Below are 16008 nucleotides of genomic sequence, written 5' to 3' on the forward strand. Positions count from 1 at the left end.
TCGAGTCTCGACTGTGGGTGCGGTCGGATAGGTAGCTGGCAAATCCAGTGACGGGGAAGCTGTTGAATACCGGTACCGCCATGGCACAGATACGGACCGAGAAACGCAGCAATTGCCGGTGGGACTAGGTATTCCGCAACTTGTTAGTGCGCCACGCTGGTACGTGTACACATCGACCTGGTGCCTCACCAATGACCGTTTTTGCAGACGGCTTTTTTGCCAACACTCCTCTGGAGACTGGGCCGGAGGCGGGATCGAGAGGAGAGCACACACGGAAGAAAGAGGAGGTTGAGGTTGATCGTGTATTCGGTAGATGATGATCAAGAAAGAAGAAGAAGATGATGATGATGATGACCCCGCCATGCCCGCCAACGTTGATGCCCACCGCTACTAACCGCATTCGCTCCCTCCCGCCGACAGGAGTCCTCTTCACTTCTTGCTCCCGCCGACAAGCTACAGCTCCTCCATCGCTCCGCCACACCGTCTCAAGCACCCAGCTCCTATGGGAGAAGGGTTGGCCGGGTTCTGGATCTCTGTTGTCATCGACTCATCATAGGTAGATTGGAAGCCCATGGCAGTAACCGTTTACTCAAACAGACGACCTCGAATTCTTCGATTGAGTTGTGGGCCGAGCGCTGGGTGTCTGGCGTGGCTGAACTGGTGATATGTGGTGTGATGTGTGATGATGGAGGGTCGCCGATTGAAAGGGTCACACAACACTCTCTTCCACCACATTCAACGAGTGACGAAACTTTCAACACGGCAACCTACAGTAGCATCTATCTGGTTTGAGCTGGAACACGTCTGTGTGTACGTCCGCCGATAAACGAATCACATCGGAAAAAACTCGTCAAACGTGGACACAGTACCTAGCCCACATGGCATATACGATATCTGAGGCTCATGAGCATTGAGCACCACCGATGGCCGACACTGAGTAGGTATCCTGATTCCCACCCGTAATTCTGCACGACAAGATGATAACCGATGATATAGATAGTGCGTATGAGGCGACTTATACCTAGAATACTATGCCCGCTCGACTATTACTTCCAAAGTATGATCGCCTCCTTATTCGCCTCCTTATTCGCCTACTTTCTCACCCGCCAGACCTTCCCACCTATCCGATTATGAATTGCCTCCTGGAGCCTTCGAGAACCTGCTACTAATGATTCTCTCGTATCAAGATCTTTCGTTTCCTGGGTTGCATGCCGTGTAGCCGGCTTCTGGTGCCGCTCACATCGATAGATCCTCCTACCCTTGTGACCAGCGAATGCACAGCCATGTATACCGGTATTTCCAGCCAACAGCATTCACAGCGCAGCGATATTCATCTCAAAGCCCGAGGCACAAAAGGCGAACGCCACCACGGCACAGAAGCTAGTTCTCCGCGCTCACACACGGGCCAACGACGAACCACGAATCTCCGAATGCGACAGGTTCGGCCGCAGCAATAACAGCGAAAACTTACTTACCCTCGAGTCCTCGACAATAAAAACCGGAATCGATTTGACCGGGAACTTACGTTCTGGATCGACCGTGCTGGATTGACCGTGAGTCCGTGACTGGATGTGAGAACACGACGGTCGCCTTTGGGTTTGGCTTCTCTGCGGACCGGGCGCAACAGGAGTGCGGGACAGGCGGACCGACGTCGTATCGTGATGGAGATGACGGAGTAAGTCTTGGGCGTGCGGCCCGGCACGGTGCGGATGCAGTGTGCGCGGGGGTGGTCAGCTTGGATGATTTGTGAGGGGCTTGGGAGTAGATACTTACAGCATGCACTCAAGTTACCTACTGGAAATGCTGTCCTTTCCTCACTGCGATCCCGGCGTTCGTGTCCGTATGTGCCCTAGAGGTTCTCGGATCCATCGCTGTTGGGGTTGCTCGCTTCGCCTAGCGGGCCGAGACTCGAGTGTAGAACCGAAGCATCAAAGGATCTCAAGGGCGGCGTGGTTCTGGCGGTATGCGTAGGCACGAGGTGTGTATCAAAGGGTGGCTGCACTGTGCATTACCCGCGACGGTTGATTGTGGTCGGTTACTCTAGCAGTTGGAGGTTCGAGCGGGAAAGATTCAAGCATACACAAATAAATTTACCTTCGCTACTATTCTTGGTACCGGTCTCCCGGGGGCCTGAAGCACCAGTGCACTATCAAGATCGTGAGCGAATTATCGGATGGCGAGTGATCTCGCATGACGTCGGGCGCACAGCTTCTCGGTAAAATCGGCCGCGCCGGCGGTTCGCAACGGAAGCTTGCCCACATCCCGCACAGCGCGCCCGGATCGCCACTTTCCTACAGACAAAGCTCAGGAGGCCCGCCACGCTTAGGGTTACCGACGAGTCGGCGACAGCTTCCCAGAGTCCCAGTTGCAAGTGCGACCTTGATCGCGGTACCAAAAATAGAGCGAATAGTAGGTTAGATACGAAGTACCGGTGAAGGTTTACAGTTCATGGGGCAGTTTCAAGGTTCCCTGGCCTCCTCTCGAGTCTCAAGCCGGGTTAACCTCTGGATGGATGGCCGTGAGGTCTGGGAGTAACCTTACCTGGAGATCGGGTTCGGGCAATCATTGATCAAGGAAGCCCTACACTCTACGAACCTACCGCTGTTGTTTCTGCATGTTGGAATTATGGTGAAAGTGCTGGAGTAGGTGGGTGGTGGTGGGTGTTTGGTAGTAGGCGCTGTCATCTCGACCTGCATGCATGCATGTACATAGAGTATGTCTGCCTGCCCTATTCATCTGGATATTGGATGCTTTCTTTCGTTCTTCTCCCCTCTTTCTCCTCCGTCCTCAAGTCTCGACATTGCATCTTCCCTCGCTTCATCATCTCATCTTTACCACACTATACACACACCCGCGAAGAAAATCGGACGCGGTTAACTTGGCTTGCGGATTCGCGCGCGGATTTGCAAAGGTTAACGGCAACGTCGAACGTCTCTACCACCGAAATTTCCGGTGCCGAAACTGCGCACTTTTCTTCACTCATCCCATCGAAATCCACAACCTCACCTCACATTCCTTCACCTCCACGGCCGTCCCCCCCACGCCACTTCGCCTCGACCTCGCCGCCACCACGCCTCGACCTCACCGAAAATGCCCCCCTACCCACCCCCCACGTACCACCGCCCGACTCCCGCCTGGGTAATAATCGGCCTCCTCACGTCCTTCCTAATCCTAATCCTCGAAGCGACGCTGTTCCAGAACCGTGACATCTACGCCTCGTACATCGTCGGTCTTACCTACACTAGCGCGATAATGATAACCTGTTTCTTCACGCTGCTCGGCCACCTGCTCGTGCGGCGGTACCCGCGCCTCGCGCCGTACCTCAATATCGATATCGACCTGGCGAGCGTCATGACGCTGCGTGGAGGAGGCAGGGGAGGAGGACGCGAGATGGCCGAGGGGAGGAGGAGGGCGAGTATCGGCTGCTGGGTCGAGAACACACCTGCGCCGGCGACGGCGACAATACCGCCAATACCGCCACCACCGCCGCCGACGCTGCACAGAGCTGTTACGACGGAAACGTGGGCGACGAGTGATAGCTCGCGGGGGGAGCCGGAGCCATGAGTTGTGTGTGTTCCTATGTTTCCTGCACGCCTTGTGCTCAGGCACTTGCGGAAGTGCGGGTACGCAGGAGGTAAGGGCAGATTGAGTGCACCAACACACTCGGATACTCCTTGCGGATGAATGATTTACGGATCGACGTTGATACCCGATTATGATGTGCTTTTGCAGCCCCGGCGGATTATTACAGAACCATCGTTACTGTTACTGTACCTACTTCTACTGTTCTGCATACCGAGTTCGGACTACAGATTCGATTCGGACTTGGGGCTTGTGTTGGAACTTGGATGGGATAATTGGAGGGATTGTGGATTGTGGATTGTATTATTGTAAAGGGATTTGTACAATATTGATTGTGAATATGTGTTATGAAGTGATAAAAAACACAAGGGACTGAACTCAGGACTCGGGAGTTGAGTTTTTAGTAGTTGTAGGGGGAGACTTCACTTCCGAACTGCGAAGTCACGAAAAAGTAACGCATGAGCCGAGCGAGCTCGAGGAGAACCCGTAGACCGTCCCTCTCCCAGCACACGGACTCACGTGACACGATCAAGTAGGATGTGAAGTCAGGCCCAGGGCCGGAAAAACGAGTCTCCGATCGCTCTGGAAAAAACTAGCAAGATCTAACTGCCGGAAGGGAGCGGGACTTGAATACGGACCGCGCATATGATAGAACCTCCCGCTTCTTCCGTGTGGGGGGCCTGAATTCTGTACGCTTTGTACGGATCTACTAAAAAGGTTAATGGGTAGCTACTTTAGATAGGAACGGTCCTCCACTTCCATCACGACACTATTCTTACATCATAGCAGTCAGACGTCCTGTCGTATGTCTTATATAGGATCGGACAAGGGATCTACCACCGCAACCCTCAGCGGTATCCACGGGGTATCACTCGACTCGACCATCTAACCCGTTCGGAAATAATGTATTACTGGTAATCGTGATTTCGACGGCCACTGCGTCCCACTGCACTGTTGTAGGTACAATGAATGAAGACACCGCGCCCAGCTGCGAATTCTTCCTCACCTCAGCACTACTGCTAATCGATCGAAACATCGCCGGGCCCGGGGGAGCTTCGTCGAGGCCGGATAGATTTGACGAACGATTACAGTTTCTGCCCGCCGAAACACTCCTCTCCCTTGTGAAAGATGTCCGATCGGAAGTGTGATTCGACAAGATACACAACTTGTGTGTGAGTGTTGAGGGAAAAGGGGATTCGTTTTGTCGCGTACGCGAGAGGGATGAATGCCGAGCGGTACGTTAGAGTAGGTTTGGCTTAGCTGTAGACGATGAACTGTGTTTGTACATACTATCGAGGTAACTACTGTGGGGTTCTGGAAGTCACAGGATCCGTCGGATGTATCATAATCTCTTGAGATAGGTACTAGAAGTTTCGGATGCAGATATCGTTACGATTCACGAGAAAAAGTCACAGAGACACAACTATCATTATAAACGTCGCCTTCATTGCCAACCCATTCCATGTTAAGCCTTTTTCTTTCTGTATAGGCTATTCTTTGCAAAATATTGCAATTCTGGTCGAATCCACCTCCATCGGAATGGCATCGGCGGCAGCTACTTCGGAGCTGATACCTTAGCTTTTTCAGCTGTTCAGCTCCGGAGCTAGGCAGGAGCTGCCGAGGGATCTAACCGGTATAACTGGTATTGAAGACGCCGCCGAGTGCATGGTCGAGGTTTGTTTCGGTTTCCGGTCAAAAGTTAGATCATATTGATGAGGAGCAGCGGATGATGGAAAGATACCAACCACACACAAATCGAAGGAACCTGACGATGAAAAGAAACACGCAATTCGAAATCAAACACACTGAACCGCCAGCCAGCCAAGCTCAGAAGCTCCACCGACCAATGACCAATGACGCCGAGTGATCAAGAATCAAACCAGAAGAAACAACCACCAAATGTGGCCGTAACCAGCACTCGAAAAAAGCAGAGATCATCGTGGATGAATCTCACGTAGAATCTTGTCGACTTGTCGTGGGATTTATGGGGGAGGCAAAGGCCTCCGCCATTCATGGAGGAACCGGCCGCAATGGGGGTTACCACATAAGTGGTAAACCCCACAGAACGGCTGGACTAGGCCCACGTCGATCTCTCTTGAGTGATGGGACAGTCTGTCCCATCACCCAGATTCTCCATCTGTCTTAGACAGATGGAGAATATCGATCCACCGACTGACTTTTACAACAAATCACATCGTCAGCGCGGTTGTTCGAGCAAGCATCAAGTGGGAGTGGGAGTAGTGAGTCTGCGGAAACTTACTCGGCGCATCTTCCAGGAACTGCATTAGTCCTGGTGTGTCTCACAGCTCCACAATGTGGGCATCGCACAACCTCGTTGTTTCCTTCCAGGTCTTTAATCTCGGCGATAACGGGAAAGTCGAAGGGTGGTGGGGTTGCGGGTCTGCAGCCCAATGGCGAATCCTCAGCTGCGATGGCCAGAGCTGATTCTGCAGGGTTTTCAACTGTAAGTTAGATCCTATTGATGATGAGGAGCAGCAGATAATGAAAACATACCAAGAATAGCGACCAATCTAATGTTGGCCAACCGACATCCATCGGAATGGTATCGGCGATTGCAGCGATGCTCACACACGACGTCGCCGACGTGTGTGAGCAAACACTGGAGCCACGAGGACTCGACATCGGATCTAAAGAACTGTGTTTAGAGAAAGGAAATAAACTCGGATATGCTCGGGGATAATCACTGCATGGTAAGTAAAAACTCTGACTCTTAAAGTCCTTGATGCAGTGTTGCAAAGAAGTTGGTGTTGTAAAGACAAGAAGTTGAAGTATTGTGAAGAAGGAGGAAGAAGACGGAACGATGGAAGTTCCTGATGTGTTTATAGTTGGCGCGCCGTAGCGTGAATCATTTTTTGTTTGGGGCAAGTTGGAATAGAATATTTCAATTCAGTATATTATACCGACACTGCACGTGACGTATGATTTGTCGAGGTGATTGCATCGCTTCGTCGGCTAGTTACGACCCCACCTTTCAGCTTTTTCCCACAAGCAAACACACTACATATGCCAGGTATCTATGTATATCTGATCGATCAAATTGCACACAACGTTCGTAATGCCGTGTGGGGTCAATTAGGTGCCGTGATACAATAGTCTCTGTACACGCGTTCGCATCTGCTTGTGCGTATATTTCCGTGAGCCCCAGGCTATGCCAGACGAGGAGATATGTAATTACCACTTCTCTGTCTCCGCTCGACCGTAGGCTTTTGGCAGAACTGTATATTCGATCGTAAAACAAATCCATCACCAGGCACGGTTGACCAATCTACATGCCTACGTCGCACCATCACCACCGTTGTCTCCCATACGACAGTCTTGATGGCGAACAGCTGGATCTGTCGCGGCCACGGAGAAGTCGTCAGCCTCGTTTCTGTAAGCATCTTGAGAAAACACGACTTAATCGATCACCTCGCCAGTGTCGTTGCCTAATCGTGTAAAGGTTCACTGGGGGGCTGGGGAGAGCAGCGCGTCCGTGACAGGAGATTGACGATCAGGAGTGCACGGTATCATTCAAGAACGGACGCTCAATAAGACAGGCACGCGGGTAGCAAAGTTCGCGTTTGGTCGCAAGGAATGGTTCGCACCACGAGCACTTGAAGACTCCGCGACGGGGACAGCAGCGAACGGATATAATGGTGCTAATTTCAAAACGCAATACTACTCTCTCAATTATCCGAGCTCCACTTCTCTCTCCAGCCCTGCGCGACATGCTCCACCGTAGCCTTCTCAAGAAACGCCCATCCTTCCTCCTCGAAGCTGCACTTCCCTTCCTGCCAGCCCTCTATGTACTTGTCCACGCGCGTCTCCTCCACCCCATCATCTACTCCCACAAACCATTCCTTCTCGTTCCCCTCCACGCGCAACGTGTCCTTTGCGACGTCCCACATCACCCCGCCTCCAGCGACTGAGTGCTTGTAGAAGCACATCTCCCCGCACTTTCCACAGAACAGCCGCTCCACCTTCGCCGAGCTCTCGTACGTTCGCAGCGCTTCCAACGAGGCCGCGGGGATATCGATGAGCGAGCGCGGGACGAAGGTCCAGTTCCAGTAAGGAGCGCCGGTGGTGGTGCGGCAGGTGCGGCAGAAGCAGAGGGTGGTGGCGAATTTGCGACCACTGCGATTGTTAGCTCGGCTTGAAGTTCGGGTGCGGGGAAGTAGATACGGCTTGATCCAGTCTTTCAGTACGGCATCGTCTTTGTAGTTTTCTGGCGGGCGCAAGACGCTGAAAGTGACGGCGCCGCAGAGGCAGCGGCCCTTCAGAGCCTCCTCCTGCGGATCATCCCCCTCGCCGGCCGACAGTGGCTCCGGCTTCATCCCATGCTCCCATCTGATCGTAGTTCCCCCAAGCACAGCGGCGCTCGCAGCGTCCTTTGGAATGTCGATGCAGCCGATCAGTGGGCTGACTCTGCCCCCGCCCTCGTGTCTCGCCAAGCGCGCGCCGCAGTATCCACAGAACAGCAGCTCAGCTCCGCCGGCATCACAATAAGTGGTGAGGAAGGTGTAAGCGGGGTGATCGAGCGTATATCCGTTATCGTCGGTGACGAGGTTCAAGCTGACGTTGCGACAGTGGCAGAGGAGATGAAGCGGAGGCATCCTTTGATGGTCGAGGTGAGGATAAGGTTGATTGTATTGTCACCGGCGCCGAATGTGGCATCCGAATTGCGGGGACGCAGGGTGTGACGTCATGCGGTACATGCATTGGCCATCACTCGTGTTGCTGCTTTGGGAGGTACGCAGGCGAGAGCGCCAATTTTAGGGACACTGGTGACTGTGGTTTGTCCCAATTGTGCAACCGTCAACGAACACCCCTCGAGAACGACAACCAAACTCACCAAAATGGCATCAACATCCTCTCTGGTGCCCGATTTGAACGGTGAGTTGCGATTTTCATCTTCCATTGACTATGCGGGTGTATTCTTGCGCTCTTTACCAACTTGCAAGTTCACTAGGCACTGGGAGCGCAATCCATAGCGCTGGCTCCGTCACGGACCAGGGCTTCGCTTCGAAGGGGCAGAGTCGTCAACCATCCGAAGACCAAGCCGCCCAGACCGCCGACGCGATGAAGATAGCACATGACCTGCAAAGTGCCACTAAATCCAATTTTCAGTCCGATAATTCAATAAACTCGAACAATGAGAAAGGAAATCCTGAAAATCGAAAGCAAATCAACCACGACTTGTCGAATGGCGTCGGTGAGCCTGCCGGGCGGCCCTCCGGTCCAGTTTTCAAGGGTGAATACTTCTTTCACTCCCGTTCCTATTTCCAATTCTACGTGGGGTGTTGATATTTTCCCCAGTCCGATGGGGACGCTGTCCCCGGACAGCTCGCGAAACCAAAGTCCCGAGACGGACATCGCCAACCAAATGCTCGAGATGCAAGAAAGTCGTGGATGATGGGGGCCCGTACAAGAAGTTTTTGCTCTGTACGAAATGCTTCTGCAAAAGGGTAACGGACTTGGCGGACGAAGATGGCTGGACACCGGAGGAAGCTGCGGAGTTCATCCGGATTGCTAATTTGGGGGTTTAACGGGTTGGGGAGGCGTTTTTCTTTTGTGATGGAGTTCCGGCTTGATAATGTAATAGATTTAGTGGCTCTTTTCTCTGGTAGGCACGTAGAAACCTGCTGTGTGTTATGTTTCAAACTCGCAATGGATCCCGGAAAATTTCACATCGCGCACAGCCTCGATAGGTTCGAAGAGCCTCCTCATAGTTGCTTGGGTAGTCTGTTAGCCCCATTTCAATCGTATATGGATTGATGTAACAGAATTGGTCGAAATGCGTGTTTAAAAGGCGTAGAGTTGGTACCCGCTCCATGCTACTTGCTTCGTCACTTGCGCTCCATCCTGCATGAAACGACAACCCACCCGGTTCCTCCCATAGCAGCTCGAATCCTTCTCCCTAGACGGCAACAGACCCACTCTTCTCCGTCGCAATTCCTATCATTTCTCCTCACTTGAAGATAAAGGAGGATCACTTTCATTCAAAAGCAGAGCATCCACTATTCGTCCAATCGTCCACTATCCGTCTAATCGTCCAGAGTTCGCTCGAACACGGCGCCTGACCAACCTGTCTTCATTACTTGACTCGAAAGCGGTATCCTCACTTATCGGCATGAATCTACCCTCCCTGCGGACACAGCTTTCGTGTCGCAGCGGCATCTCCGTCGGCGGATATCGGCTCGGTCAAGAATTACGCAGTAACTACGACAATGTTGCCGGTTCCGCGGATCGCTGGCGGTGATCAGGGACAACACCCTCTCGGAGGCTTCAGCAGATCATCCGCGATCTCAAGAGATATCTCTCAAGAGTTCACGGGAAAGAAACCAAATCTCACGGCAACGATCCCCATTCGGCTTTCTGCAATGTCCCTGGTTCTGTACATTTCGATTCGTCACCACGGAGGAGATCGATTCCATCCCGAAATCCCCCGGAAGGTAATAGGGATGCTACACCTCTGTGGGTCTTTTCCGTCTGGCTTTTAGACGACTCCCTGGTCTCAGACTCTCAGGGTTATGAGCAATCGTCTACTCGGAAGAGGACGGATGGAATGGATCAGGGTGGTAGAGGCAAGCGGCTTGGGATGTATGGATACCTCCCGTATGTCGCTGTTATTACGACTTACTGATCTTTTAGGAATGTCAATGCCCCACAGGAGATCGACTGCCCAGGAGACAGACTACAGGGCGCTTCGACGCGGTGAGGCCGAGTGCACGGTTGGTGCAGAAGACGACTACATCGGACGGCTAGATGCGTGTTACTCCCGATACTCTCGAGCGAACAATCATGCACATCGCCATCGATATTGGCCATGGTCTGGTTATCTTTTGCTTACGGTTCGGTCCGGCTAGCGACTTCGGGAGCTGCTACATTACTCTTGCACCTGGCACATATGTTTATGAGAGGACGGATGATACAATTATTGTTTGCCTCACGGTAAAACTGCTTCATTCTCTATATTACAGTAACGTGAAGCTGACTGAGAGAAAGGTGGATACAACTTCATTTCGATCTCCAACTCGGCATCCGCAAGCACTAAAAGAACGAGGACAACGAGGGAAAATTTGCAGTAAAGATGGGAGTCCCTAGGCTTCCGGACGACTCCCTGATTTCAGGTGTTAGCCGCGATGGGGTCCTGCATGCCGACTCTAGTCTCACCGCGACCACACGCGGCACAAGTCAAAGGCTGTGAACACTCCAAATCATCTTTTTGTTCACAATCCCGCTTTATGGCACAGGCCACTTCGGAATTTGTTCCAACCAGTGGATAGCCGTGCCGAGAGGATCCTGAGAGATGCAATGCAAATGGTGTCTTCGGATTTCGTGAAGGCCGAGATGCCACGACCAGCCTTTTACGAGAAAGGAAGGGTGGATTGCCGGCCTGAGATTCCAGTTGAGGTTGGTGTTGGTGAGAATGTGGGACCTCGCTGCGGAGGGGGTTGGGATGATGGGTGGAATGGGTGGAATTGGTATCTGCATGAAGTCAATTTTATCGACCTCGATTCAAAATTCAAACCCCTGAAGATGTCAGTCCCTGTGGTCTAATCACGTCTTTGGTTCCCTGGAGAGAGATCCACTATCACCCCATTCCCGCACGACGGCAGTCCCACCATTATCTCTGCATCTTTGGATCTTCCCCATCGACTTGGCCCGTGGTACTCCCGAAGTGTACCCATTCTTCGAATAGAAAGCCAGAACGGCCAGCCCCACCGGATGACGGTCAAATACGGCGGAAAGATCGTCTGAAGTGTGGGATAAACGTGATGAGTGGGAAGCACCCACGTCGGCCTTTACTCCGAAGGTAGTTATCCGCCCGCAGCCACTGCTACCCCTCCGGCTGTTAGCTAACGATGTGTCTCGTAGTGTCAGCGCAACGGCATTCCACGGCTTCTTCGATCACGGCACCCGGCGGTCTGCACGTACGCCATATCCCTACGTGGTCAGGCAAGCAACAGCGGCGGCTTTGTGCCGTCAATCACCACCACACCGCCGATGGCGTTGCTGGAGAGGGAAGACTCAAACATGGGGGCTCAGCGATGGGGACGTTTGCGAAACATACACCGGGTCTTTCCTATCATGAACCACGATTCGCGAGGAGTTAAACACAGTTACGCTACTACAAAGCCCACGCTGTGGGATAATCACGACATGTCTGTTGCAACGCACTCACAACATGCTGTGTGGGGTTATTTGAGTATCCGGCCTTCGCAACGTAAGCTGCACCACCGCCGTGGAGTTGGAAACGTACTGACAATGGACATTTCACGCAATCTGGGAATTGAAGGGGGAAAAGGACAAAAACAAAACAAAAGCACATATTCTTCTTGTCAATCCGCTTGTACTATAGCAATTCAAATTTCAACCACACGCTGCCGCTTCGGATGCGTTGCGAAAAGCAAAAAGGAAGGAAAATGGAAAAGAAAGTAACCACTGTTGGGGGATTTACTAAAGCAACCCCGCCCAAACGGTGGCTACTGCTGAAATTGTTTTATGAGGCGTTACAACGGCGCAGCTCCTACTCCTCCTTCGTGCGCCTCCATCAGGTTCTGCATCTCTTCGTCCAACTTCTCCTCCTGTTTCTCCTCCACGTCGATCTCCTCCAAGTCCTTCTTCTCCGGCCACTGAACGTCGACGCTAGTGGGCATGGGGATCTTCACCGACACCACGCCGTGCGGGGCGCGCTTCGAGCCTCTAGGCAGGCGGCAGAATGTGAAGGCGGGCTCCCTCAATTTCCCGTATTGTACTCTGAAAGCTACGTCTCGGCGAGCCGCACCATGGTGCTGGGCGCGAGCGAACAGAGGCCGGCCATCTTATTGCGGGCCGGCTTCGAAGCCGGCCGTCTTGTTACTGGTTGGCTTCGAAGCCAGCCGTCTTGTTCCTGGTTGGCTTGGAAGCTGGCCGCCTAGGTAGTTCTGCGGGCGCGGTGTCAGATGCAGTGCGATAGGAGTGCTGGTCGTGCTTGCCTAGGCGGCCCTGCGGCCAGCCGTTGTGGCAGTAGTGAGCTTGGGGGTGCCTTTACGGAGATTTGAAGTTCTTCCAGACATTTCTGGTATCCAAGTTAGTGTTGCGTATTTGTCATATGCGCCTCGTTGCGCCTCCTCGAGTGCGCCTCGGGAATCCTGTTTATTCTCAAACTTACGCTTGCTGCTGTCTGGTGTGTCTAGCTGCCAGTAGCAGGTCATCCGCTGTTCTTTGCGAATGAATCAAGCAACTGAAACATCGCACTCATCTTCCTAACAGTTAAAATTCATTATTTGCGAGTGAGTGTGTGTGATAACGTATAACACGGATCTACTTACTTGAGATGGTAGACTTGTGAAGGTTCGATATTAGAATGTGGTGTTGTTGAAGTTGACGTAGAGAGTTGTGTGAAAGCGAGATGTGTGTGATGAAGAGAAGAAGAGAAGAGAAGTGGGTGGGCGCGGGGGGGGGGGGGGGGGGTGGGGGTTTATAGGTGCGTTGGTGCGCTAGGCTTGTTCGGGCCCTAGGGTTGAGGATAAACTTCCATGTCTGAGGCTGGCGAGATTCGAAAATTCGACCCATACTTTTTGCTAGATTGATTTACTGTTTTCTTCGTCTTGTAGCATATTCCACATCAAGCGCCTGTCCACGCTGCGCCACAGCGCCCGCACGTTAGAAAATGATACTGAAAAAATTGCTGTAAATCTGTACTTTCTGAAGTTGCTTCGAAATTGTAATCTTTTGAGGCTTATTTCAGTTCTCTGCCGGTAGAGAACAATCCATCTTGCATTCACTCAGTCTCTCCTCTCGCTGGGTGTATGTCGAACGTGAGGCGGCACTGTGAGGGGAGGCCGAAGAAGCATACCGGTTCTCCACCGAGATACGAGCTTTTATCTTGGTTAAGTCTGTGGCACCACCAGCAGTGATCATCATCTCGCTGCATGATCTAGTTCAAGTACGTACCTAGGTAGCTGTGAGGGCGTGCCCCGCTGTGCTGTGGCTCTCAAGCAGCGTTTCACACGTCATCGATAGAGGAGTGAGTAGCATCGCATATGACGTCCCTCCCCCCCCTTTCTATATCTTTCTCCCCTTCTTCCCAACCCACCATCAACATCATCACTCTCCTTCTCCCTTCTTCCTACCCTACCATCAACACCCCTCCATCCTCACGACAACTCCCTTATCTCTTACCATAACCTTCCTCCACCTCTCTACATTCACACACATCCCCACTCCCCCACACAACCCCAAATTTCTTCTCCCCACTCATTTTCACCAAACCAATACCACCCCCGATCAATCGCATATCAATCCCCCACTGATCCGCGAGATGTACAACCACTTATCTCTTACCATCGTCACGCCTGCATCGTCACGACTCACGACAATGTCTCCACTTCAATTTCATCATGACAACTCCCTTATCTCTTACCAACACTATCCTCCACCTCTCTGCAACCCCCGATCCCAGAAAGTTTGGCCGCTACTATCGTCCCTGCCTGCACACCGGTCATCCTTTTCCTAGCTCCGCCTACGACATGACTACGCCCTACTCCACGAGTCCAACCCCCCCTTCCCCCGGTTCCTCCTGCTCATGTTCTGCCTTGTCTTTGTTGTCCTACGAGGCATCTTACTCTTCGTTGTCTTCTTCTTCCTCCGAGGAAGATTCGGAGCAGTCTTCTTCTTCTGACGGATCGTTCCCGTCGTCGTTCTGGTCGTTGATTTTTGATTTCATTCTTGATTTCGTTCTTGATCTTGTTGTTGACCTCCATTTGATCTGGTCGTTGATTTCCTTTTCCTTCTCGTCTTCCTCGGAGAAGTATTCTTCGGAGGAGTGTTCCTCGTCGACCACCAAAATGGCGGCGAGTAGGACGCGAGCTTCTGCGTCGTAAAACAGTAGATCCTGACGCTCGTCACCACACAGAAGAAGAAACGTTACAGGTAGAAACCCCACGCGGTTGTTAAAATTGAATCGTTGTAGCGTCGTTGCATAGGCTTATCACTTTTGTTTTTTTTCATTCATTGATTGCGTTCGACCTATCTAGATCATGGCAATATCTAACCGTTCGGCCCCCGTTTCCCCGCCACTGTCCAATTCAACTATCATCAGGCAGCCCGATATGGCTTTCCCTGTCCCCGCCGTGGCCTAATACATAGGCTTGTCACTGCAGCCGTGACATTTGATGTCACTTGGGTAAAGAGTGACGTATCGTGAAGTCCTGCTCCAGAACGGCTGTCTACAGCACCTGTGTTGTAAATCGTGCGGACGGAATGGGCACGATTACTCTAGTCCCTTCCCGTTCATTCCTTTTGTAGGCCAGGATAAAGTAGTCCGTCCCTTCCGTCATTTTGCCGCACGGAGCTTTTTGTGATGCGATTCATGGTATTTCCGCTGCAGGTACCTGTAAAATTGTTGGCTGTCGGCTACGGTCAAGAGCGATCAATCCAGCACTAACGTACTGGTGGACGGAGTACTCCGTGCAATACAGACCTCTGGACGGTCTTGATGAATGGAGTTCCTACATTTCCGGCAATGGGTTGGTAAATACTACTGGGCTGGGCAGGACTGTTCGAAAACTAGTTAGCTGGCTGCGAGCCATGTACCATAATCACCATTGAGTCACGATGAATTCGAAGGGTTACAAAGTCATTGAAGATGCAGATATCTGCGATAAAATTAAAAGCAAGAAAAATAACAACTCCTTCAGCTCTAAATATCTTCCTCATCCTCATCCTCCACCGATCCGTTCCCTGATGGTATCATCTCCTTTGCCAGTACACAAGAAAAATAACAACTCCTTCAGCTCTCATCTCTCAGCTCTCAACCTCTTCGCCTTTCTCATCCTCATCGGTTTCGTCTTCTCCGCACCATCAATCGTTGCTTCTTAGCGTTAGCACGCGCCTTCCTTCTCCTCCCTTCCTCCTCCCGGTCTTTCTCCGAGCAGGGTTCTTCCTCCTCTTCTCCCTCCTCTTCTCCCTCGTTCTCCATCTCGGTGATGTCTTCTTCGTAAGCGGCTAAGAGGGTGACTCTGTGTTGTCCGGCGGAAGAAGAGGCACCGCCGGGGCCTGCTGAGACAAGAACTCCATGTCCCCAGCGACAGGTAAATCGGCGATGAACGAACGGATGAGGTGGTGAGGGAGGAGGTGACGCTGGTCGTGCTCGTGGACAATCTCGTTCTGTGCGTTGGGACAGCAGGTGCCTCGCTGCGACTTTTACGTTTCTTAGGATCGGGCAACGTGGGGTCGGTTGAGGTGGAGGTCGTCGGTAACAGTATCGCTTGTTGGAGTGATGATTGTGGAGGAGGCGGCTCTAGGCTTTGAGGCCGAGCGGGGAAGGGGGTGGCAGACGTGGATCCCCAGAAGGGGATGGCTGGTGTGGAGCCGGGGATAATGACGGCGGCCATAGGTTGGAATAGTGTGTGATTTGTGGTGGTCGGTTTAAATAGTTTT

At 52.2% G+C, this 16008-nt stretch overlaps 5 protein-coding genes across 5 annotated transcripts; 2 read left to right on the forward strand and 3 right to left on the reverse strand.

Annotated features, from left to right (window-relative positions):
* Positions 1–2561: 2561 nt before the first annotated feature.
* BZA05DRAFT_463555 (uncharacterized protein) lies at positions 2562–3564 on the forward strand (the record flags this gene model as incomplete). Its single annotated transcript, XM_051487710.1, has 1 exon — positions 2562–3564. A coding segment is annotated over one exon (645 nt), but the record flags the coding sequence as incomplete, so codon positions are not given.
* Positions 3565–7225: 3661 nt separating this feature from the next.
* On the reverse strand, positions 7226–8316 carry BZA05DRAFT_471465 (Mss4-like protein). The gene is made up of 2 exons (XM_051487960.1): positions 7765–8316; positions 7226–7716 (listed from the first exon to the last, which is right to left on the reverse strand). Exons 1-2 carry the CDS (start codon positions 8193–8195, stop codon positions 7269–7271), a joined length of 879 nt encoding a protein of 292 aa, XP_051342502.1. The 5' UTR covers positions 8196–8316; the 3' UTR covers positions 7226–7268.
* Positions 8317–8325: 9 nt separating this feature from the next.
* Positions 8326–9194, forward strand: BZA05DRAFT_388303 (uncharacterized protein). Its single transcript, XM_051482658.1, has 2 exons — positions 8326–8833; positions 8899–9194. Exons 1-2 carry the CDS (start codon positions 8506–8508, stop codon positions 9126–9128), a joined length of 558 nt encoding a protein of 185 aa, XP_051342503.1. The 5' UTR covers positions 8326–8505; the 3' UTR covers positions 9129–9194.
* Positions 9195–12095: 2901 nt separating this feature from the next.
* On the reverse strand, positions 12096–12406 carry BZA05DRAFT_442070 (uncharacterized protein; the record flags this gene model as incomplete). The annotated part of the gene is made up of 2 exons (XM_051486720.1): positions 12096–12288; positions 12354–12406. 2 exons carry the CDS (start codon positions 12404–12406, stop codon positions 12096–12098), a joined length of 246 nt encoding a protein of 81 aa, XP_051342504.1.
* Positions 12407–14188: 1782 nt separating this feature from the next.
* Positions 14189–14906, reverse strand: BZA05DRAFT_416066 (uncharacterized protein; the record flags this gene model as incomplete). The annotated part of the gene is made up of 2 exons (XM_051485355.1): positions 14189–14461; positions 14844–14906. The coding sequence occupies 2 exons, from the start codon at positions 14904–14906 to the stop codon at positions 14189–14191; spliced, it is 336 nt and encodes a 111-aa protein (XP_051342505.1).
* Between the last annotated feature and the right edge of the window lie 1102 nt (positions 14907–16008).

Source organism: Tricharina praecox, assembly GCF_024521635.1.
Source record: "Tricharina praecox strain CBS 144465 chromosome Unknown BZA05scaffold_4, whole genome shotgun sequence".
In the NCBI taxonomy this organism is placed as follows: domain Eukaryota; kingdom Fungi; phylum Ascomycota; class Pezizomycetes; order Pezizales; family Pyronemataceae; genus Tricharina; species Tricharina praecox.

Bases quoted from the DNA above. Each gene is read 5' to 3' on its own strand.
- BZA05DRAFT_471465 (XM_051487960.1), bottom strand. From the start codon at position 8,195: ATGCCTCCGCTTCATCTCCTCTGCCACTGTCGCAACGTCAGCTTGAAC. The intron at 7,717-7,764 runs GTATCTACTTCC...TAACAATCGCAG, and splicing joins CTGAAAGACTGGATCAAGCC to TGGTCGCAAATTCGCCACCA.
- BZA05DRAFT_388303 (XM_051482658.1), top strand. From the start codon at position 8,506: ATGCGGGTGTATTCTTGCGCTCTTTACCAACTTGCAAGTTCACTAGGC. The intron at 8,834-8,898 runs GTGAATACTTCT...TATTTTCCCCAG, and splicing joins CTCCGGTCCAGTTTTCAAGG to TCCGATGGGGACGCTGTCCC.